The sequence below is a fragment of the Vanessa tameamea genome, chromosome 21 (genome assembly GCF_037043105.1).
Source record: "Vanessa tameamea isolate UH-Manoa-2023 chromosome 21, ilVanTame1 primary haplotype, whole genome shotgun sequence".
In the NCBI taxonomy this organism is placed as follows: Eukaryota; Metazoa; Arthropoda; class Insecta; order Lepidoptera; family Nymphalidae; genus Vanessa; species Vanessa tameamea.
This window is the reverse complement of record NC_087329.1, coordinates 1,246,480-1,273,152: the sequence shown is the minus strand read 5'-3', so window position 1 is coordinate 1,273,152 and position 26,673 is coordinate 1,246,480. Positions and strand designations below refer to the sequence as shown.

The 26,673-nt window shown below is 32.6% G+C and overlaps 1 protein-coding gene across 12 annotated transcripts in view; it reads left to right on the top strand.

Moving 5' to 3' along the window:
• The first annotated feature begins 8,566 nt into the window (after positions 1–8,566).
• The window catches only part of LOC113396886 (optomotor-blind protein), a 107,328-nt gene continuing 89,221 nt past the window's right edge, over positions 8,567–26,673 (top strand). For 8 of the 12 annotated variants that reach the window (XM_026634967.2, XM_026634965.2, XM_026634963.2 and 5 more), the window contains exon 1: positions 8,567–9,103. In XM_026634967.2, coding sequence (XP_026490752.1) covers positions 8,784–9,103 — 320 coding nt within the window. In that variant the 5' untranslated portion in view covers positions 8,567–8,783. The remainder of the gene's footprint in view (positions 9,104–26,673) is intronic. The other 4 variants (XM_026634964.2, XM_026634962.2, XM_026634961.2 and 1 more) reach the window with 1 other exon arrangement.

Below are 26,673 nucleotides of genomic sequence, written 5' to 3'. Positions count from 1 at the left end.
TGAAAGCTGGTTCCACAGAGTGGTTGTACTTCGGGTGGTTTGACGTTGATCTTGAGAGAACACTATTCAATTTACACGAAGGTCTATTTAATTTGTGTTTATTAGTAATTTGGTGATCGGCGATTAAAAAAATTATTTAAAGTGTAGTGGTGTGGTTAATATGGTGTTTGTTTGTAAGGTAAAGGTGACATACCTATTAACCAAACAATAACGACACACTTGACAGTATTAACCCATTTCGAATCATGTGCGTTTCATACAAACGTTTAGAGACATCACAATGAAAAATCGATCTCGAAGTGTAACCCCCACCGTAACCAAAGAAATACCACCCCAAAAATAAACATAATCGGATAATCAACGTCAGATCGATAGCAGTTTAAAATATTCGTCGGGAAAAAGAAAAATCCGACAATCGCGTCTCGAAAGCGTCGAGTTATCATTCAATAAGTAACAAAACTCTTAAACACCGATCGAAAGCAACCTTGTCGAATTGAAACGTGTCGAGAACGAAACGATTTCTCAAACGTGAGATTACAGCGACAGAGGTGTAAATGTAAAATAAGGGTCCGGAAGATAGGATAATAGGTGCTCAGAGGAGTATGATCAGGAAAATTCGGTTAGGGGATGGAGGGAAGGTGTCTGAATTGGAGTGTTACGAATTTAAATTGTGGGCTTTTCACTTTGGTAACGTCGAGTGTTATTGACGAATATCTAAATAAATATTTATGTAATTGTATCGGAGTTTTATTTCTTTGAACGTTCGGTTTGTTTATTTTTTAAATTATAAATATTAAAGCGGCGACTTATTTTGCGGTTTCGGAGATGCGATTGTTTTTCTATACCGCGTTTTATTTTATTTTTTTTCGTTATTCCTAAATGTTATCTATAAAGTTTTTATTTAGTTTAAGTTGTTAATGTTACAGATTCATTGGTAGTGTGGTCCCGGATTCGAATCCCGCGCTATTAAAGATTATGAAGTTTTTCAGTTATTAATTCCTCAGTAGCAGCTCGGCGGACTCCAACTGTGTTGTGTAATATTTGTATTGTACTGTCTATCCGGTCGTATTCGATTCGAAGAAAGGGATCTTAGTGTGCCCTGAAATCCCACACAAATATGTATTTATATTAAAGTTAAGTGACTGCCTATAAAGATCTCACTGCTGGGGTGACTCCTCTCCTTTGAGGAGAAGAATTGTAGCTTATTCCACCAGGCTTCAATGCGGATCGCTGGATACATATGGCAGAATTTCTTTGATATTACACAAGTGCAGGTTTTCTGACGATGTTCTTGTATTTGTGAAAGAAAATTAATTCATATTAAGAAAAAAAAATACTTATCTGTGAAATGGTGCAACTCGGATGTTGAGAGCTTATATTCATTCATATTTAAAATATCGTCAGCGCCAAAATAGTACATTTGGAAAATTATGTTTTACTAACTTAACTTTAAACCTCATTTTCCAAAAGTGTCTTAGCGCTTAAGTTTTACTTTCCCAATGACAATATGTATCTATTAACTTCTCATGATGAGAGGAGGCCTTATTTCAGTGTTTGTAGTACCTTACATTGTTGTTATTTATAATATTTGATTTATATTCAACAGTGTTACATTAATTAATTTCTCAGTCTTGTCTTAACTTATACAACACAGGATTGCAATAATAAAAAAATATAAATAATAATTGTTTAATAGAGGAATATAATGAAAATAAAACAATTATATTAGATAAAGTATGTTTACAGTTTAACTTGGTGGTAAAATATAAGCAATACAGTATTTACACCAAGTCACACTAGTTAAAACACTAATTACTTAATTTTTTTTAAATATTCTTACTAATTTGACTAAAACGTACTTACTAAGGACGAATGAAATAAAATTTAGTAAAAATAAAAATAAAATGCGTGGTATTGTTGCGTTCCAGTTCAAAGGATGACTGAGTCAGTAAGTTAGTTCCCAAGATTGGTGTATTATCTATGTAAGGAATGGTTAATATTTCTTAAGCTACCACTGTCTATGGGTGGTGGTGATCACTCAAATCAGGCGTCCCATTTGCCAGCTACAACTTTGATATAAAAAAATCAGATCTCTAAGGTTGACTGAAAGATATATCAGAGAATAATTCCGTCTAAAAATCACTAAATGTTTTTTGTGTATGATAATTTTAATGTTTTATATGTATAAAAAAATATATCAAACAAACATAATAGACATATCTCTATATAATATATATCCATGACCCATGGTCTGTATAACACATTGCCACCAAAGCCTTGTATCGCTATGAGTGAGTCAGTGTAATTACATCCACCCGAACGTCGGGGACTTAATAACGGTCTCACGAACGAAAACACATTGACTAGTGAGTATTTGTCCGGCCATTATAATGTCAACTTTACTTAACAAACGTGATCACTATAACGAAGTGATAAATTTAACAAAATCCTTAATATAATGAGATTATTATAAACATTAGCAATAAACTATTTTCAATAAATAGTTCATTCTTGATAGACGACTGTTAATTTGTACTCTGCCTACAGTTATAGTTCCACGAAAGTTGTACACTACTCATCCAGAGATGGCGCTGATACCAGACTAATTTGAAAATAACTAATTTTTGAGAATTAAAATGCAATGTCAGTACATATTATTTCTTTAAATAATTTCTTATTAACGATTTAAGCATAACATGGATTCCTGTTAATAAGCGACAAGAGATTAATAAGATAATCAGCTTTGACCGTAATCTAAAAGACTATTTTACGTAGTGTTATTGATTTTATTAATAGAGAGAAAGAAAGAGAAAAGTGCATTAATTTTACATAAGATCTCCTTAGAATAATAATGAAAATACTGGCAGTTGAAGTCGATAGAATAATTTAAAAATAGAAAAATAAAATACGATGGAATAAAATATCAAAGTCGTACCTCGCAGTAATTAAAGGTACATATTATTTATGCTATAGGTAGCCGCAAATAAAAAACCATCACTAACTTACAGGATTTAAACAGTAATTATAAACTATTTCTAGTTCAGATATCTGTTCAAGCTTATTAATACAATTAATTTAATTTCATCTATAATTATTAGACGTTCTAAGTTTAAAAAATTAAACTTGTGCAGGAAACCTGGTTTCATTTTTTATTGTAGGACTGGATATTGCGTGCGCTGGAACGGCTTCATAATTTTTTTCCCTTGTAAATGTTTCATTAGATACGGAGCTAAGGCCGTTTAATTTGAAAAGATTTAGAGATTACTACACCACGCTATTCCAATACTGGTCAGTGGATACAAATTTGGTCACTCACTTGAGCACAATATTAAATTAAAAAAACCGCATGAAAATTCAGCAATGCTTACCCGGGTTTGAAGTTACACTATTGGATATAAATGTACGTGTTCAAACCACTGAACGATGTTTACACAGTGGATATTTTAATGAATTAAAATAAAATCAAATCATTAAGTTATCTACATAAGTACATCCTGTCTATAGAGCCTGTAATGCTTTCGGAGGCAAATAGACTACCTATACGTAGATGCTTCTCGTCAACATAAGCCCCGGAATCCTGAGTCCCTTAGGTTTAAGCCTTTACTAACTAATGTTAAATTGATTTCATGAAATTGTCTGTCTGTGTTTATTAAAAGATAAATGTGGTGTATCGCTGAAGTATCGAATAAAACGAACTTTGACACATACACTTGTAAGGAATGTTACGTGTTTTTTCTTATGATATTGGTGGCAAAAGGACCAGGAGGTTCACCTGATGGAAAGTGACCACAGTTCATAGACTGCAACACCGTAGGTGCGTTGCCGGCTTAGGAAATGTTTAGGTTCGCTCTTTTCTTGAAGGTTCTCAAGTCGTATCGGTTTTGAAAAACCGCCGGCGAAAGCTGGTTCCACAGAGTTTACGTCATAGCGTAAGGACTGCAGCCACTTAACTCAACTTAGCTTAACTAAATACGGTTGTCACTTAACAAGTCCACAAGCAAAACTTACTCGTACCTTGCTAAATAAACATGCATGTTCGACTGTCTCGTTAGTCTAGTGGCTAGATCACAGACCCGAGGTTCGGGGTTCAAATCTATCGAAATTTTTTCAGCAACAACCCGTAGTATCGGATCTGCCGTTCCAACGGATTATGAGAGCAAGGGATTAGAGAGGGCACCTATGCGTGGGAACATATTGGCTGGTCTCCCTTGAGTTTGCCCACCTTGACTAAAATCTGTCAGTGCGGTGTCAATCCTAGTTGTAATGTTTTTTAAGGTATTTAATTTATTATTCATTTTAATAAATTTAAATAAAAATTTACGCATGCATATCATAAGAAGTATGTAATGTGATCTATCTTATCTTTTAGAGAAACTATATCTAGAATTGCTTTCTTTGTGGAACATGTGTGGGATACTTACGTATGAATGAATTGAATGGTTTGAAGATTAAGAGAATCCGACACATATCATTCAAAAGCAACTACAATAATATAAGTTCACAGATTTTGGTACCGAAACCTTATTTAAATGTTTCATTTGAAGCCACGATCGCTCGCTTAAGGTCCATCCGCCGTATCCGCTGGACCACATCGGTAATCGGTCAATTATAAATGTACTTATAAACTTTAGCAAGTAATTTATCTTGTAATTTAATTCTTATGCAAGTTCATGTATTATCGCGTAACGATATGTCAGATTATCACTTCATTATTTATACGATTCATATCAAATGTACGTAATATTTTTTATTAATAAGGCAGTACGTTTAAATAGTAAATATATACCTATACAAATTGAACTCATGCCCTTTTTACTAGGATTCCGTACCCAAAGGGTAAAGCGGTGCCCTATTACTAAGACTCCGCTGTCCGTCCGTCTCTCCGTCCGTCACCAGGCTGTATCTCATGAACCGTGATATTTAGACAGTTGAAATTTTCACAGATGATGTTTTTCTGTTGCCGCTATAACAACAAATACTAATATAAACGTGATTTTTTGCCATTTCTACAGATAATAGTACGGAATCCTTCGTGTGCTAGTTCGACTCGAACTTGGTCGGTTTTATACATCTTTACTCGTGTTATTGTTTACACATTTAAAAACTAATTAATAGTCTCACCGAGCCGAGATGGCCCAGTGGTTAGAACGCGTGCATCTTAACCGATGATTTCGGGTTCAAACCCAGGCAGGCACCACTGAATTTACATGTGCTTAATTTGTTTATAATTCATCTCGTGCTCGGCGGTGAAGGAAAACATCGTGAGGAAACCTGCATGTGTCTAATTTCAACGAAATTCTACCACATGTGTATTCCACCAACCCGCATTGGAGCAGCGTGGTGGAATATGCTCTATACCTTCTCCTCAACGGGAGAGGAGGCCTTAGCCCAGCAGTGGGAAATTTACAGGCTGATTATGTTATGTTATGTTATGTAATAGTCTCACTATTTAATTAGTGTCACTATTTCAATAAATTAATAAACTCCTCGGTAAGAAATGATTAGTAAATTTCTTTTTCACTTTTATTTTCTAATGTATCCCTGACGGATCAGTGGCTGTAATACTATAGTGGATGGATGCTGTAGAATATCGAATGAGTGGGTGATACCTGCACAGACTTGCACAAAACTCTACCACCAAGTTCAAATATGCTCATAAGTACCTACGTTAAATGTAGGAATAAATTGCACGTAAAGTTAAAAACGGTTCGGAATGTAGAGCCTACGACAGAGTTAGGAAACTCGCTAGTAACTCTATCTCAAATATATCGTGCAGTTGAATAAAGTAGAGTCGAGATCATATTATAATAACCTAAGTTAATTAATATGCCTTGTAACGAAACGCCTTTGCAGTTATTTTGTATGATTTTTACATTAAAAACAAACGATTAACGACCTCTTTTGACGAATAATATCTATTGATTATTATGAATTACACTAAAATCGAAATATACTTCATTCAAGTAGGCTCTTACAAGCAATTTATCAAGCTACCTGTTCGGAGTGTCGATCTACCGAGAAGAACCGACAAGAAACTCAGTAATTACTCTTTTTCAATCACAATTTATATATAATAATCAAATATAATATAATGACGACCTCCATGGTCGAGTAGTGTGTACACCGGTTTTCATGGGTACGCCACTCCGAGGTCCCGGGTTCGATTCCCGGCCGAGTCGATGTAGAAAAATTTCATTAGTTTTCTATGTTGTCTTGGGTCTGGGTGTTTGTGGTACCGTCGTTACTTCTGATTTTCCATAACACAAGTGCTTTAGCTGCTTACATTGGGATCAGAGTAATGTATGTGATGTTGTCCATTATTTACTATTTACTTTACTTAATATAATCAATTATATGTATGTGTATCCTCCAACGAATATTAACACTAATATGTTAATTAATTACTATATTAGTAGTAGTAGTGAACGTGTGTTAATACTTATATAACAAGATTTTTGAAAATATTTGAAATACGGACTACGTGAGTTATGGTCACACACAACACTCAGAGCACGAATAACGGATAAGGACCGACAGTGGGCACGATCACAGGGCGACGAGCGACGGCGGTGCTTGTGGCCGCGGGGCCGTACTGACCTGCCACTCTTGGCGATCACCATCTCGGTGCCGAGCTTGTGAAACTTCTCCAAAACCTTCCCCTCGTGACTTAAGGACATCAAAAGATAATATTCAATGTGTTATGCAGGTAATATTATCAAAGCTTTTCTGTAATGACAATGTTCACTCACCACAGAAAATATATCTATTTGATTTAAGATATTATATTTCTCTGTATCGCTATCCAACATATATATATATATATAAGCTTTGTTATTAAGTAAATAAACTTTAATAATTTCGGTACTTAAGCATTTATATGATCGTACAAAACAGTTGAAGGTTGAGGGCCCGGTGAAGTGATACAGGTCTACCTTTTTTAGATACCAGTCCCTGCAAATATATAATAAAATACCCAGCTGATAAGACTTACATCATTTTGTAGTCTATGCAGGAAAAATAAATTCATACGTTCGTTCGTTCATTCAGTATACGATAGTTATGTTTCAGAAAGTAAATGTTTTATATTGACTATATGACGAACGTCAATTATGACGTTCAAATGTATACTATATACTTACGAAAATAGCGTTTACAATATTACACGAATGACTTACGAAGTGAGTACTTACAAAATATAATACCTACATATTGACTTAAAACGAGAACCATTTATTTTTTGCTGTTTCACAATTATATATATAAAAACGAATAAACAGACCGCAAATGCCCCACGTTTGGGTCTAAAGCTTCCTCTTGGAGAGATATTTTGGAGCTTATTCCACTACGCTGCCCCAACGCGGGTTGGTGGATATACATATGATTGAATTTGATCCGATACACGCTTGCATGTAAAATAAAACGCGGTGAGGTAGCCTATGCTGAGTTTGAACCTGGAATCTTTGGTTAATATTCGCGTGTTCTGTCCTGTGAGCCACTTCGGGTTTATTAAATTATTATGTAGGTGGAAATATCTATTTCATTTTATAAATAATAATTCCACTCATCTAATATTTGCAAGAGCTTTTAGATGGTTAAATTGGTCTAGCTAGTTCCACTAGTACTAACTATTAGGTTTAATTTTTTTAGTAGAGTAGATATACTAAACATTAAAATGACAAATAATTGTACAAATTTGGCAAATCCTACAACATAAACGAGTCTCTTAATGAATATATAGTATATAGAACTTTAAAGAAAATAAATTAATAAAATATAGTAAGGACGCAGCGCCCATTCGAGATATAATTAATTGAGGTGGCGTCGAATGATGTTTTAAGGTTAACGTCGCTGTCTTTTATTTCATCTTTCTACGCTTTTTGTGATGATTGAATTGTATTTTTTGTTCTTCAAATTGAATGAATTGTTAGATCACTATGAGATCTTAATTCAGAAGAATAATATCATAACTACACACGATATTATGTTTATCGGCTACGACTTACGAATTTATATAAACGAAGCGAGTGCTCTACGTTAATCTAAAAAAAAATAATCTTTTGGGAGCTCAAAGGAAGTCGATACAAGCTAATACCTAAGTAGTGAGAGTGAATCGCTACTGAACAGATCTCCGGTGTATCTGAACTTAGTTAAAAGTTTTGTTGAGATGGTGAGACCCGCGCCGTAGTGGAACCGTAACCGTCGTCGTGGCGAGAAGCTCGGAAGTGGTAGAGTGGCGTCGCGGAGCGGCGGCGGGAGGTCGTGGAGAGCGGCGTACAAAAGATATCGTCGTAACGAGCTCAATTGATGAACGAACGGAAACGTGTCCAATTAGAAGGAGGCGGCGGCGGCGGGCGCGAGCGTCGCCCCCGCGCGGCCGCGCGCCGCATTAACCAGATTAGCGGCCGCGAGCCCGCGCCCGCGCCGCGCGGCGAGGTGTGGCGGCGGCGGAGCGCGGACACCTCGCCGCGACGAAAAAACAAGGCTCGCGGCGCCGCGCCCCGCCCGCGCCCCGCGCCGGGGGCGGGCCGCGCCGCGCCATTGGCCGCGGCGGGAGGGGTGTCGGAGCCGGCGCCGCCGCCGGCCAGTCGTTTGACGCCTGCCGCGCGAGCGGGTGTCGTCACGGAGCGAACGAGTGTCGCCGTCGCAGCGCGAGTGTCACCGCGTGACTGCGAGCCGCCGCCGGCGCGTCATGGACCTTGTATGAGCGGGCGCGAGTGCGACCGCTGGAGCCGACGGGCACGCCGGTCGTGGAGCGCACGCCGTGGATTCCGGGCGGCGCGGGCATGCGCTTCGAGGGCGCGGAGCGGCGCGACGCCGTCGCCTTCCACCCGCTGCTGGCGCCGCGGCCGAGCGACTTCTCGGTGTCGGCGCTGCTGACGGCGGGGGCACTGCCGCCGCCGCCTTACCTGCCGGCCGCGCTGGCCGCTGCCGCCGCGCTGTCCGCGCCCTGTCCGCTGCTCAAGCCGCCGCCGCCGCCGTATGCGCCGCTACCTCCCGACGACGACGGAGTCGTCGATGACCCTAAAGTCACCCTCGAGGGGAAGGACCTATGGGAGAAGTTTCACAAGCTCGGCACCGAGATGGTGATCACCAAGAGTGGCAGGTCAGTACGGCCCCGCGGCCACAAGCACCGCCGTCGCTCGTCGCCCTGTGATCGTGCCCACTATCGGTCCTCATTCCGTTATTCGTGCTCTGAGTGTTGTGTGTGACCATCATATTTGCCCATAATTCACGTAGTCCGTATAAAACTAGGTAAGTAAACAGTACTAGGCCTTCTCATTTGTAAACATGAAGTGTTTCTCGTGACAGCGTGCAGAGTTGTTTATAAAACAACTCTACCAAAATATAATTAATCGATTGCTGTATTTAGATGACAATGTCATTAATTAATATAGACTCGGTCCGATCCGGTTTAATGTTGAAAACCTGCTAGACGCGGCCACTAAATATTTTAATATATGTATTGTATTTGATGTTTTCAACAATAATTACATAAAAACAGATACTTACAAGGCTTATAAATAAAAATAAACATAAAAGCAGGTATTAAAACTATACTTCAAAATAACCCGCTAAATTAGAGAGAACCCTTATTTGGTAGAAATTATTGTAATTTTTAACCTAAGAAAAGTCTGTACGAACGAATATTGTAACCTATTAAGTTTGTACACGAGAAATATATCGATAATTACATTCAAATTATAATAACAATTGTCAAAAATATAGGAAAAGTGTTAATCAAATGATATTATTTATGGAATAGGCATAAGTATATCCGTTTATTTTTAGTAGTGGGTTGTAGTGCAGCCTGTGCGTAATAGGCGCATTATTTCGCTAAAACTGCACCCGACGGGACGATTAAGTACGACGAAATAGTTTATTACGAAAACTAAATCCCTCGTAACAAAACTGCGATATCGATTCATATATTATAAATGAACACACAAAGAAATAACTATATAATTATACTTTTGATAAGTTATATAATATATTATTAAAATATTTCAATAAATTGTTTCGTTAACAGTGTTCTTAGTTCAAAACGTCTAAGTTAAAACACGAAATACTAAAAATGAAATTGTAAAAAGGCATTGCAAAATGAAATATCTTAATTTTAAAGATTAAAATTTATTTGTTAAAAAGATATCAAGCCTACACGGTGTAAAACATTTTTTTTTGCATCAGACGACTAGATCATTAATTTTAAATTCGCAGTCATAGTAATTAAAAAAAAAAGAATAACTCGTCGAACAACATGTAAATAGGTAACTGAATATTTTTAATGATCTTAAAATGTATATTTCTTAAATAAATTTTCCTACGATTGAACCTGTATCACGGCTAATGTGTCAAAACTATTTAATAATTGTAGTAAAATTTGTCATTCAGATAATTAATTATCTTTCATAAAGTTGTTTGAGTTTTAAAAATCAAAATAGGTAATTATTGAATGTTTTTTTTTAATACAAAATAGTCACAAAATTTACTGTAACTCATTTGCCAGAACAGAATCATTTTACTTTCATAAAACAATTTCAAATTTAAGACAAACGATAAAATACCTACATGTTCACGTATATCACGTAATAAATCTATAAATTATCTGTCACATACTTATAACTAACATGTAAATATATTATTTTGTTATGAACTATTCTTGCATCGTACCTTTTAACTATTAAACTATAGGTAGGTACATGGTTCTAGAAGTAGGCCTAATTGATGAAATGTTATCACAATATTCAAAGCTGTTACAAGTCTAAGGTCATTGCTACAATAATTTATAAGGGATAGAAAAAAAATGTAAGGTTTTTTTTGTTACTAGATTTTTTTTTATTAAATTTTCATTTATTTTCTTAATAATTACCCATTTACAGGCAAAGTTATTGTGTCTAAAAGTATCCATTCACAGTTTCGATCCGTTGATTATTGTAATAAAAACAAATTAAACCACGTTTAACTTAATATTATGTTGAAAGACACATTCAAGTTTCAATTATATAATTGAACTATATAATGTTTTCAAATATATATGATATATAGGGTCGCGCTTAGTATTTTCGATATTTGCTTATATAAAAATAAAATGTCCATATTTGGATATTTATCGTAGAAAAAAGTGTAAATGAAGCTTACACGTACATAAAAAAAAAGTTCGACGTACGTCCATAAAAATAATTGTTACCACCCGTGTTACAAGTAATAATAAAAAAGATAAATTGAACCGTAGCATAGACACTCGTCTTAAGAAAAGGTGCTTAAGCGTCATTACAAAAGACTACGTAATTATAATTATTAAGTAGAATCACATTTAAACAATATTTTATTAAAGTATCCGAGCGAGGGGCGCCAGAAATTTCGAGGGTGACGAACATCAAAGCGCGTGAAATTTTGAAAAAAGAAAAACTGTTCAACGTAATCGGAACTCCTTTGTGATGTGCCAGTTTTTTCCCGCCAAACCCTTTTAAAAACTTTTTCAAAACTTACCTCCTCGAATGTTTCTTGCATTGTGCCTTTGGTTTAAATATTTTCTTTTAATTGCCGTCATTGACTAATTTTTAAATTATATAGTATTTTAATGTACTTAAATGATTTAACTTTAATCAATTTTATAGACTATTTAACTGTAAATTAATGAATAGAAAGTTATACTAGTACCTACAACTTTTATTTTTATTAAATATTTGTAGGTTAGTATCTAATTAAAAAACAAACCTACATTGTAAATATGAATTTCAAATTTAAGAATATATAATATGTAAACCATGGCAAAACTGCAGGCAAGTTAAAAATAAATAAGTATAAAAAATCTTTATATACAAAAATGATTATCGTGAGAATTTTGGTTGATTGGATAACAGCTTAAATATTTTTTATGATATATATTTTTATCTACATATGGATATTATTAAATGTTACCATATCAAAAAAAAGTAATAATTAAATAAGTATATTTGTTACATTGAGCGAAGAACAAATGGACAGACGATCATACCACTTTGTTTCGTAGGTAATGGTTTAATACTTTGAAATTGAACTGTCCTCGACAGTGCAGTTATGAATGAATGAACAAGCAATGATACTTTGTATTGATGTATTCCGGTGTGAAGAGTGAGTGGATCTGATTGGCAGAGATGAGGATCTTAGCTCTCACGCTCTGCAAACTACTAACGCATGGATATAAGAAATATTATTCCAAATACTTTTTTTTTTAAATGTGAAAAAATGACCAAAAGAACAATTTGGTACTGGCAACTTTCATTATTATTTCCATTTTCAAAAACTTTACTTTTGCTAGGGCTTTTTGCAAGCCCGTCTGGGTAGGTAACATTTTTGTGGAAAAAAAATCAAAAAAAATAATTTTAATATTTTTCGCATTTTTAAATTTGGACCGATAATTATTGTTTTAATATTGACAAATAACCAGTGTTTATACGTTTTTATAAATCAGAAGAAAAAAATAGATTTTAATTGATACTTTTTTTTAAATAAATTTTTGAAGTTGCATATTTGACTTATTTTGAAAAAAATTAAAAAACGTGATAACTCAAAAATGGTTCACTTTTGCATTATGCATATGGGGTTAAAATTATCGCAAATAATCACCCCTATTACCTCCTAACGGGAATAAGTCGAATTACCAATAACCCTGTATATTTCAGTTAAATTAATTGGACAAATGGTACCTATAAACTGCTGACATTATCCTTTTTCTTAACAGTGATACACTGTTACTTTGTTCCAGTATTTAGGATGAGTGAGTCAGTGTAATTACAGGCATATGAACACGCCATCTTAGTTACTTATTTGTGGTCATGTATTACCAACGCGTCCATTTCCCAAACTTTCTTTAACGAATAGGAATACCTACATATAAAATTCGATACAGAATCATGTAAAGACAAAATTCATTAAAGTTGCATGTTCTTAGAGTGGTTTAAATTAAAGAATGAATGAAATATCTGACGTTCAATTCATTTTAATCGATTTTGTTTTAATTATTATCATTACTGAAATCAGTGAGTGACTTGACATTCGTTCACTCATTCATCACATACCTACAAAGGTTTAAAAAAAAACCTAATCGTATGATAATTTTAATTTTAAATGACGTTTTAATAAAAATAATGATTATTAAAATTTTGTTTCTATAGATTCATAGATGAATATTACTGATTTTTTTTTATCGAAATATTTTAAATTTCGATCCTATACCTAACGGTTTTTATCTAAATGTTCAAATATTTAAAAGTCTCTCTACGTTCGAAATTCTGTAGGTAATATATGTCAGTTATTAAAGTTTAAAATTGTTACTTTAAATATTTACACATTAGGTATAGTATTGAACAATCACAGAATAATGAAAAATATAAATAAATCCGTCGGAATGAAAAAAAATAAAACAATAATTATAGTTTTATGATAAATATAATATTAGCTACCTTTTATAAATCAATAACATAAATAATATTACAAAATGGCTGCTCCCTATGTAAATTTAATATACCTATGTTAAAAAATAAAATTATGAAAGTATCTTAATGGCTCTGGGAAGCATAACTTAACAATTATGTAATTACATTACCTCAGCTGGTCAAGTTATGGCTGTTTGTATCAGGATAGAGTCCCGTCAAAACTATTGACTGAGATATGGTTGTAAATGAAAATAGAAATATATATTTTACTTCCACAAGCATGTATTCTCTAATGGCTACACGGTATGTATTGTATAAAACATATTGACAATAAAATTCGGTTCGAATCCGAATTAGTATCTGCGACTATTCGTTAGTTTTCTAATTTTACCACTGGTCTATATCAAATCAATATTCGCATCGATATAAACTTAAATTCAAACAAAAATAAATCATTTTTTAATTTTCGATTTGTTTTAACAAATAATGAACTAATTTGTTTTATCAAAATCAGGACAATCATTTTTTACAATTAAAAGTAAGATTTATAGTGATCACTCTCTAAACTGTGTTCTCTGCACACGTTATATAAATATATTTTTTAATTAATTGTGACAAGGTACGCAAATAGTTGCAACAAGTACAAACCAAAAAAAAAATAAGCCCTAAGTAAGGCTTATCATGAGAGCTCAGATATTATTTTCATTGTATATATAATTAGCACACAGCAAGAATAAGGATACGTTAATATCATAATATAGGTATATCTCTAATAGTCGGTTTATTTTGTCATACACCCTATGTATGACGTATACACCCTATGTATGACGTATACACCCTATGTATGTATGTATCGCCGACATAATTTTTTCGGACACATTACATCTATATTTACATAGATATACATTTATCATCACATCTCAGCCTATTAGCCCAAAACTTCAATGAATTATACACCTATAGATTACAAGCACACACAGACACACACCTAATGACATACACATATAACCATTATATTATATACCTTCACGAATCACTCCGTGTATTAGTAAAAACCGTATAAAAATCCGTTTATTAATTTTGGGTTTATCACGCGTGTCACTTTATAATATGTAATGATTACACTGATTTACCCGATAAACCAGAATACAATAGCATTCCAGTTTTGTGGTGTAATTTTAACTAGAACCCGACGGGTTTATCTGTATATCAAATTATAGACTGGCCTGCGTTGTTATACTACAATTAAGTACTGAGTGATCAGGTTTATCAGCTCTACAAACCTTCGGTAACTTAAACGATAATCAATTAGTACTTTAAACTCGCTTTAATCAATACCCGCTGATTATATTAAGTTTATAAGTACATGTAAATAATTTAAACTTGACTTATCTTCTTTTAAACTTATTTATATGTCAATGAACCTATTCCTATCTGAGATTATATATGTATATTATATACCATATGGCAATAAAAAAAGCTAAATTAACTTATCATAATGTTGTAGGCTTTGATGTTATATAAAAAGGTTAAAAAAATTATCAAAAAATGCAAATACATGTATATTATTATATCCATATATATATTTATATATATAGATAATTTCGACCACTAGTACGATAACATGTAACAATCGGACAAAGTATCTAATAATACTATTTATCCATAATTTTATTTCCTTCAAAACTAGTTATTAAATTAAATTTTCTTATATTTTTTTTTTACGTCACTTGTGTCACCAGTTAAAGGTAACTACATCTGAAATCCTAATCAAGTGTCAAAAATAAATGTACAACATTTCGTCTCAATCGGATAAACGATGCGTAAGCTCATTGAAAACATAATAGAGAATTCACTATTACATAATATATAAGAATATTGTAATCTAACAGAAACTTGGTGCGAGGGTTGATTTAAAAATTAAACAAAATGTCGGTACATCGTTTTTAAAGCTGTAGTTAAAAATTGTATACTTTGAAAGCAATAACATAGACCGATTATATCTTAATGTTCTTAGTAAACTGTTCATATTATAACTCCTATTTCAACGGTAAAACATTAGATTTAAAAAAAATACAGCGTCATACGACACTTAAAAATTGGATTTAAGAATATGAATTTAAGGGCTCAATTATATTGGTTTGCTCTATATATAACATATGTATATGCTTATAAATTTAGTAGGTATATAGTTAGTACTAAAGTTTTAATTGAATTATTCAAATGTATATCTAACGGTTTATCAATTCATCAATTTAATTTAAATATCGGTTCTAGTATCTATCGTCTTTGTAAAAAAGACATGACATAATTTAAAAAATAACCAATTTATTTAACATCCTTGTCTACTTTATAAATAAAAAAAAAAAAAGAATTTAAAAAATAAATAATATTAGCTCGACAATAAATAAGATTATTTTTTCTATTTTACTTACCATATAAAGAAACAGAGTGAAAATATTATTCTTTATCTGTTTTCAAATCGTAAACCGCTTTAATAATAGTTTGTTTACCTTGTATGTATTTTACAAATATACCAAACACTTATTCTGGATTGTAACGTCTGTTTTATTAATAACTAACAATTCTGATAAGGGCCGTAAAGTATTCATTAATGATATCATGTCACGTTTTATAATGGACAGAGAGCAAATATTTAATATTGTGTCTAATTGATGACAAAATGGCGCGTCAGAATGACATTGACGTTTATTCGTATTAAGAACGATGGAGTTTTTTATTACCAAAACCGCCTCGAGTTTAATAAATGCTTCGAAGGAAACGGTTGTAAAATTAGCGTTCTTCTTTATATGTTTTTTTCATTTAAAATTGCAGCCTTTTTTGGTTAATTTTATTGCATTAAATTCCACAATAGTGTCTATGAAAAGATTAAAAGAATTTATTCCATTTTATATCGTGGCTGTTATAGACGTGTACAACATTAAAATTGATGTTGTTTGTTAATAATTTTATTAAAAAAAACTTTGTATTTCTATACAAGAAATTTAAACTAATTTCTAAAAGCAAATAAATATTATCTAACAAAAAAAAATTAAACATTATTTCTAAGAAACTGATTAATATTCAAGTGCCTATTTATGTAACATCTTACAAGCAGTTAATAGTTACCATTTTAATTAAACGTGCCTAAATCTCTATTTCGAAAGGTCAAATCTACCGAGACAGACAAGTAAAGGTTTCTCTTACATTGAAACCTCATTTATAATGGCTGTAAATAGCACAATCAGATGCCATTTTTAAATTAACTTTTCAAGTACACTTCAAGTTTAGTAATAAAGGCACAAGTCCCAGTATTGGGCTGAGATCTTCTCTCCTTAAGGGGAAGTATAGAGCAGTGCGTTGTTCAGTATGGTTTGTTTGATACACCAGTGGAATTTGCGAAACACGCAGGTTTCCTAGGATTTCTTTGTTTAGTTTGTTAGTTTAGTTTGTTGAGATATAAACACAAGAGAACACGTTGCTTGGGAGCGATCTTCATTTAAGTTTGACGCATCGATCCACTGAGTCACTTCGGAATTTAAAATCATAGGTATATATTGTTTTGTAACAAATTTCCGATACAAAAAGAAATGAAGCAATCAAAATAATTTTCCTTTGATCCATATTGTATGCACTTGATGTATAATTGTGAAACAATTTACATCAAAACTATGGAAAATATTTACACACGAGGTTAACTAAACAAGTTTATCGAGTGCCCTTAAATTAAAGAAAACGTTGAAACCTATAGGGCTATGTGCAGAAAATTACAGGGCAGAAATTATTTCATGCAATATGCCAATAAAATTACGCTATTAAAGTAATCGTTTATTGGGGGCTAGAATCGCGTTTATAGAGAAACGGACTGCCAACATCGATCATTTAATCGATTTTTAAATTGGATTCATGAGCGATTAACGGTAATTTGATAGAGCTGTTTAATTAACCTAGTGATGTACCTACTTTGTTTACGATGAGTTTCACTTTTACATAGAATTTTCGAACTTATTGGAATTTTGTATTTCAATATTTGAATAAGTAACTTTTTTTAATGATGACTGTTAGGCAAAGGTTATTTTGAACTTAAGCTGAACGATAATCTAATTGGAATTGTGTTAAAAATTTTTGTATTACGAACGGTTCTTAATTTATGAAACTGCTCGTTCCGTTTAACTAAGCACAGAATAGCTCTCAAACAGTTGAAGTTTTAAAAGAATAAAAATATATCTTTTTTTTTTAATTTCAGGATTTAGTTTTTTATTAATTCTACACTAGTATTGTTACGCCAAAATGTTCTGTCTCATTCTGCTTAGTTCCACTCAGGCAGAAGTAATTTCGACCGGCCACACGACGGCCATCTTGTGGGCGCGGCCTGTAAGGCGATCTGTAAACAAACTTCAGTGCATCGTTAATATAGATCGATTTGAAACTTTTCAATTTGTGTCGATTAGAGATCAGCGAACAGACAAATGACGATAATTAATTGTTTATTTGAAAAGAAAAAAAAAAGAATTGTTATTGCGAATGTTTTCGTTGCAAACATTTCCAGATAGTAGGATGTAAAGTTACATTGATTATCTATTAATTACCAGCTTTTCTAACGTCAAACAATATTCGTCTGATCAGTGGAATATAGTAACAAATTTAGAAGACGCAAATATCAGGAGATCACTTTTCTAAATTTTAATAAACGTCAACCATGTGGGGTATGCTTGTGTTGAAAAGAACGTATAACCGTTAGTTGGTCCTGCGACTTAATTATTTCCGGTCGTGTCGGATTTACTGTCAGAGTTAAGGAATAGAATGAATCTGTGTTGGCGCACACACTTGTCTACTTCTTGCGTTGGTCAATATCACCATCAGTATATATCGGGTGTAATTCTGCTACGCGTACCAACAGCAGCGTAACCTTAGTTCCAAATCTTCTCAAGAGTAAACGCCTTTTCTCCTGTAGCACATTGAACCGTAACTTTACCTTACTTTAGTTAAAGTATCTAATCTGACTACATTAAACGTCTCGTCACCAATTCAGTGCACGCTGATATTCTTAGACTAAGACTAATTACAAATCCTTCCCGCGCCGAGATAGCTACCGACTTGTATTAAGTTAGACTTGTAGAAGAACAAAGCGAGAATACTTACGTTCCCGCAAAATGTCCAAGAGTGTTCGAGGCGTTTAATTAATGACATTCCAGAATCTTGCTTGCATATACGTAACTAGCTTTGTTCCCTTACATTCAATTTATTGAGACGTGAGACTAGTCAGCAGTTTCTGAAATCCTGAGAATTCAGATTTAATAATCTGGATTAATATTGAATGTTCATTGGTCGAAGATTGCGTCATCGGCTGCCATCAGCCAATGAGCGGTGGAGGTAAAATTAAGTAACAAACACGGTTAATTTAATCATTAAGGTAATATTATCTAAGCAATCCTCTCCAGTCGGGTACCTATATAAAAAATGAATTTGAAGGTATTTTATAAATATCTATCTACTCTATCTATTTGATATTATTTATACATAAAATGTATAACTTTTTCCTAGATAACGCATAAAATAATACCAAACCAGTGAACTTCTGGACAGTTTCGGCAGAATCAGTTATCGTTAGATATACTTACCTTCAATTAATCTTGGATTTGTTTTATCAAGTTTAATTTTGATTTGATCTAGTAGTTCCAGACCAGTTAAATTATTAAGAAACGTCATATGTAGCGGTATACTTTAATAGAAAACTGCGGAATCAAATCGGGAACAAAACCTGTGATTTTTTTTCATGTTTTCGAAATATATCATTACTAAAAGAATAGGTGTTTTAATTGTGTTTCTTATCTATCTAACTGAAGAAAATAATAAGAGTAGCTTCTTAAATAATTAGAACTACATCAGAAGTCCTTAATTTAATTGTCATTATTGTATCTATCGTCTCCATTATTAATTGTAATTTATATTAATATATTTATTACGCTAACAATGTCCCTATTGAATACTCACATGATAACATATGATATATGTTACCTATATGATAGTAAGTTCGCAGATTTGTATGTTCTGTAATGAGCGTACACAACGTATATAGTAAAGTAATGTGGCAGCTGTTGTCAAAAGAAGGATTTATTCAAAGATCTTATTAAAAAAAATATAGGCACACACACGAAATACAGATTAAAAACAAACTTTTTTTTCTGAATAAAAAATACACAATACATATTTATATTTAAAAAAAAAAGAAAGGAACAGTATTATAACATGAAACTTTTTTTATATTGAAACTTTTTTATATTTTAATGGCATTGGAAACGTCCTTAACAGCCAGTTTTAAAACTATCTCAATTAATAATCAGCTTTACTTTACTTACGTCAGATTCTCTGTCATAAAGATAAAATCTAAGAAGTGTAAAGAGCAAAACAGAATGCGTAACGTGTCTGCGATTAATTAATTACTTCTCAACATGCCATCATCTTACAAATTGATGTAATTACTGATATAGATACACATCTAGAACATTCTTAGGTCATGAAATCTGTGGCTGTACAAACTTTGTAATTAAAATTGTTTTATTGAAAAACAAAATCTTCTACCGTATTATTAGTAGCTACTTGCTAGCTAATGCGGCTACATTCGTCTGGGATTCGATTCCCGGGACTCAAAAACTACCGACATGTGATCTTGCTGCATGCGCTCTTCAGATTTGTCAGAATGCCTCCTATCAAACTATGACAGAGATACACTGTCGAGACTCTTATCGATTGGATTGGAGAGGTCTACTTAGATAATATTATCTTAATTATTGAATTAACCGTGTTTGTTATTTAATTTTACCTCGACTGCTCATTGGCTGATGGCAGCCGATGTTGCAATCTTCGACCAATGAGCATTCAATATTAATCCAGAGATTATTAAATCTGAATTCTCAGGATTTCAGAAACTGGCGACTAGTCTCACGTCCCAATAAATTGCTAAATAATTGCGACACATTGATAACATAAGATGACGTATATAACATAAAAAAACTCATACTTTTGACATTATTCAAGAATTTAATACGAAATTTTCGCGTCAGTTACCAAAAGTTACAAAAACCGTTTCTGGCGGCCCTGCACCGCGATGTCTCTAACGAGATATGCCAAATGGACTAATAACCGATAAATAGATACAATTAAACACCTCCAGCGGATAATTATTAGTATTAGTTTATCTATGCGTGAAGATTAACACGGCCAAAAGATTTTCACCCTTATTACAATACACGTACAACCGTTTCCTCGTCATTGCAGAATTGCGTTGTTTATGACGTGTTATAAAATTACTCCGTCGGTCTATTGGACCGTGATTATTAAAAACTTTTTGCTTAGTTTCAAAGAAATATTATTTATTCCTTTTACTGGTAACACGCGAGCGATATGGTGATGCATTTCAACAGGAGCTTGCTTATAATCATTACGAATTATCATGAACGCGTAAAAGTGTGGAAAGCTGTTAATGTACGTATGCAAATCATGATTTTTTCGTTTTATTGTTTACCCTCGTATTGTTTTTTTTTTTATTATAAATTTAAATTAGGAAAGGAAGACGGTATTTTATGCCACTTTAAATTTGGAAAGGATTTTTTCTATAATATTGTAACTATGCTATTTAGACTCGCTGTTTAGACCAGCCGTCCAGAGATCAATCTCGCTTAGATTTATAGCCTTATTGTTTCCATCAATACTTTCACGGCTATTGACTTCATAAAGGTGCTTCGTTTAGCTCGTTTCATGTGTAAAATTATTTCAATACAACCATGTTTAATTTACCAATAGTTGAATCGAAAAACGATTAAAAACATTTATTATAAAAATGAGTTTTATCAGAGAAAAACGTATATAGAATGTTAATTAAATTTACATTATAAATTGTTAAAAGTAACATATTCATATACCTTATTGAGATTGTTTTATTACGCACGGTTTTGTCGTTGCTAGTGATGTTTTTTTATAAAAATGAGCGTGTAGGGTAGACGTCGTAGAACGTTAGGTTTTCGTGGTGATGTTGTTGAAAGAGAATATCAATAAGCCTATGAATAAAAATATATATTTTGAATATTTATTTATTATTCACTTTATTGTGTATATTTAATTTTCAATTTTAGTTAAATAATTTTATTTAAATCGAAGATAACGAAGGGTTAAACATTACAGAAACGTTCTAGAAAACTTGCGTTCTAAATTCGATCTTGTAGTTTGAGTCATCACCTACAGATAATTAATTAAAAAAAAGGTTTGCATATAATCAATAATTCATAAAAAATATGATATTCGAAGGAATGAGTTAACCTTAGGTATTGAGATGTAACCTACAAATTTGACAACTTTTAATTGACAGCGCTTTAAAAGAATACGATATTTATTAAAATGTAAAATGAGACAGAACAATAACAATTTAAAAACTGTGAAGTAGACATATCAAAATTAAAACTTTAGAACAACAACTAAAAATATTAGAAAAGACTAGGTTTACGAAACACAATCAAAATATACCTATAGTTATTAAATACAGTCATCTCCATTGTCCTCTTGTGTGGTCGAGGCGTTTAGCTATGAAATAATGGAAGCGCGTGACGCATAAACCATCTATTAGAAACAATACCACATAATTTTATAACTATAACATAATATACTTAAAAACATTTACATGGTGGTAGGACTTTGTGCAAGCCTCGGTACCACCCCAGCATCAGATATTCTACCACCAATCAGCAATACTCTAACTTTCAAGATAGATGTCGTGGTGGTGATTGAAGGGATAGTTAATAGTTCTAATGATGAGACGATTTTTTTAAATAGCTATCTAAATATATAGGCACATATATAATTGATACCAGTAGAAGCAACGCGTTCGGAAAAAGTTTTAGCGTTTAGTATGATTATATGCGAAATTTCGCTTCGCCGTTTCATTCGCTTTAAATTTAGATTATAGACGTGATATTCTTGTTACAAATTGAAACTACAATTGAAACTACAAAAAAAACGTTCTTGTTACAAAAATCTTCAAATAACTTTATATTAAAATAATTTAAAAAATCATCGTTTATTCAAAACATGATATTCAAATAGATTATAATTATTTTTAAACATATGCTTTTTATAAACTGAACTTACTTACCAACTTATCAGAGTTTCAATTACGTATCTCCAAATCCCTGTAGAGCGTTACGGAACCTCGAATTAGACGGGGGGGAAACAATCGCAATGAACGAATTCAGGGATAATTTGACATGGAATAAAATATTAATAGAAATGGCTTACACTTCAATATGTTCTATAACAGCAAGTAACCTATGCTAAGTAGAAATATTTGAAATATTTTTACTAAACTTCAAAATTATTCTATGTTATACTTCACTGTATAATATAACTCTTCTTTTAAATGTATAACAGGCAAAGAGGTCATCTTATGGTACGTGTAACTACAGGCAGACGATACATAACATCTTAGTTCCTAAAGTCGGTGGCGAATTGGTGATGTAAGGAATGGTTAATATTTCTTACAGCGCCATTGTCTATGGATGGTTGTGACCATCAGGTGGTCTATTTGCTTGTCCGCCAACCTATATAATAAAAAAGGTGTTATATAGATTTTAATTCTTTTAATCAAAGTTTCATAGAATTTTCGTGTTTCGAGTCAGTTCTCACAGAATGGTCCCACAGATAAAGGAACTTTTGTAGGATTAAACGAATAGTTAAAAAAGCACAGATAAATATAATAATATATATAATCTGATTGTAGATTATACTAATTTGTAATGCGTAATATTAAATTACACCTATTTAAGTAATTAATATTTTATTTTTTGTACCAACTCCTATATTAAAAAATACCTTGAATTAAATTACAAATATAGAATTGCTTCACTGATTTCGTATATTGTGTTGCTTCAATTGAAAAAGTATTTTTTACTAATTTGAACTTTAATCCCTGCGATATAAGAACTTTTTTCAATTAAGGTTTTATGTATGGATACGATGTATAGGTATAATACTAGTTGCCTGTCCCGACTTCGACAAAGTTAAACAAGAATTTATTTATTTAAAGAAATCATTAAAATTAGTAAAACCGTTAAAGAGTAGATTCAGTTACATATATTTTTTATTCATGCATAAACTGTTTATACATTTTTTTTATAACAAAATTACATCATAGTCAAATAGTATTCAGCCAATATAATGGATATAATGCATGCAACAGCTTAAAAAAGATTTTGTTATATTTTTATGGTATTTATACAATACACATTTAAAAAACAACTTTGCTAATTAAAAAAGAACAAAATATTTTGCTACCTATGTGTAGGAAGGACTGAACGCTGTAACATGGCTGCGGATTGAATTAAATAAACATAGGTAGGTAAAAACATATATAATAATAAATTGTTTTCGTTAACAAAACCAAAGTATAAAAGTAAATCACATTTTCTACAAATTCAAATTATTCAATATACATTTTTATAATTAAAGTAAAAACTACCACAGTTTCGAAAGAGGAATCAGCGGAAGACACCGTTTTTTATACGATGGCAGATTAAAAACATTTTCATTGATAGCTTTCTCTACGAATGCTCTTTTGTACTAATATAAAAATCTTGTCAATCTGTTCAACCTTCGCTTGGTTCGATGACATCACGTTAGGCTCGCTACACATACGGCAAAGATAAGGCTGGGTACCAATTGCGTTACCGATTCAGTTGAGGACTTCGGACGTGGATGTTAGAAATTATATATGCGGTATTAATTACTTGTAGAAATAATAAAATTAGTATAAATGCTATGATTTATTTAAAGTATTAAGTAAACAACGAATTCGTTAATAATTTAGATATATTATAATAATATAAAAGTATTTTTTTGTATTTCCTATAAAATTAGATCGCAAAATAAAAATCTAAATGATAAAATTAAAAAATATATTTAATTAATTGTTTTTTTTTTTAAATAATTACCGTATCCATCTTTACAACTTCACCCTTCGCACCTCGCTTGCACCAATAACTCGGTGCCCTTAAACATTGATTGACGACGGACCCTCAGGTTTTATGAGAGCTCTAATTAGCGACACGGCGACTCGTCTCCATAAACCAAAGTTTGTTTTTTTTTTAATTTTCAAAAACCAACGAGTTTACTGTCGTCGGTTTCTTAACTAACTACAGATAACTAAAAAAAAATGCAATAATAATTTTCAATTTTTTATAGGTTTAATTGTTTCGATTTAAAGGAAGAATTCAAATATGTTAATTTGTGTCTGCTATACCTGTATCAAATACTCTGTTGAAAAGTTAGTTAAGATGTTCGATGATATTTCCAAAAAATAGTTCCAATATAGCACTATTGATAGATTTTCTTTTACAAATGAATATGAAATTTTATACTAAAAGTCTAAATCAAGAACTCTTACGAAAAACTAAATCCTTTTAAAATTTCAAATAACTCAGGGAGTTCTATAGATTGTAGTAGAATGAACTAGGATGTATAGTATAGTATAGTAGTAGAATGTATAACAACGCGTTACATAAATATATACCAAGTTCTATGTATGTAGGAGTATTTATTATTCATAAGTTGATAATCATCGATTTTTATAACTTAAAGCGCCTCAAGAATTTAACTCATTAAGTCAAAACGAACATAAAGATAAACAGACATAAAATATTATCAAAAGTAATAAAAAATCTTATATTTAATGATACCATCGATGATGGAAAGGTCATAGACAATAGCACCACACCACGGGTCACAGACAATGGATGTGTTAAATATATTCCATACAATAACAAAACGCCATTAATCACGACGACTAGATTTTACTTTGTGCCTATAATTAGACTAGCTGTTCAATCACCATACAAACCTGAACACAGGTGTATCCGGTTATAGATTTTAGAATTATTGCTCTTTCAGCTAAGTCTACGGTGAGCCGAGATGGCCCAGTTAGAACGCGTGCATCTTAACCGATGATTTCGGGTTCAAACCCAGGCAAGCACTACTGAATTTTCATGTGCGGTGAAGGAAAACATCGTGAGGAAACCTGCATGTGTCTAATTTCAACGAAATTCTGCCACATCTGTATTCCACCAACCTGCATTGGAGTAGGGTGGTGGAATATGCTCCAAACTTTCTTCTCAAAGGGAGAGGAGGCCTTATCCCAGCAGTGGGAAATTTACAGGCTGTTAATGTAATGTAAAGTCTACGGTACCTACCTACTGTTGCACGAAGCCCGACCGCCAAGTAAAGGTTAACGTATCAAGGAGAACTATTTACAGCGATAATAATCGTATTATCTCGGTTAGTCTCACGACCATATTTTTAATATTATCAGCTCTATTAAGCCTATCTTCTGACCCTAGGGTCGAAAATAAAGAAATCCTTTCATGGAAGCGCCACTAAGAATCTTTGTGCCTAATCAGTTAGATAGTGTCCACTTAAAAACCTCTAAAACATTATGATTTATGACTATGATAAGTCGATCTTCATCATGGTCCTATCCATAATATAGCTTATTTTCATAGGCTTTCATTATGTCGGTGTCTTTTTAAGTATTATTTATCTGTTGTTTACTATTTCATATTAAATTTGTTTCGATCTTATCAAATTTTATATAAAACCTCTTTTTGTTGGCATGTAGTTCTCATTGGTGACAAGTATCACCTTAATTATATGCACTACTATATATATAATAAATGACGTGTCTTTTATAGCTGATCATAAATATGATTATAATTCATAAATTGATGACTTTGACTTTTTATTTAATTATTAAAATAATTTAAAGTATTCAAAGGAGTTTTCTAAAACACCTAAATAGTTAGCAGTAATACGCTCATTGTTCAATAAGAAGTAACGAATAGGTACATTGAAACTAATGGTACCTACTAACGATGGCCACATCGATAAAGGCGACCTTTTAACCTTCGTTCTTGTGAAAATATGGTCAAATGCCATTGTTAATTCAAATCATAGTAATACTAAATATTATGGCAGAACTATTTACGTTCCTAAGGAATTTATAATACTGAAGCGAATTAAAAAAAACACGATCAATTGTTCCTTTAGAGTATCAAAACAAATAGAGACGCAAAAACTAACGCGAGAAGGCGTCTGCGCGAGCGTAAACGTAACTACTACGGATAAATCAATACACAGAGTCGCGCTTAAATTTTTCTCGAGTATACACGCTGGTTTGCATGTTTGCGTAAGCTAACTCTGCGTTTGCGTTGAGTTTTGA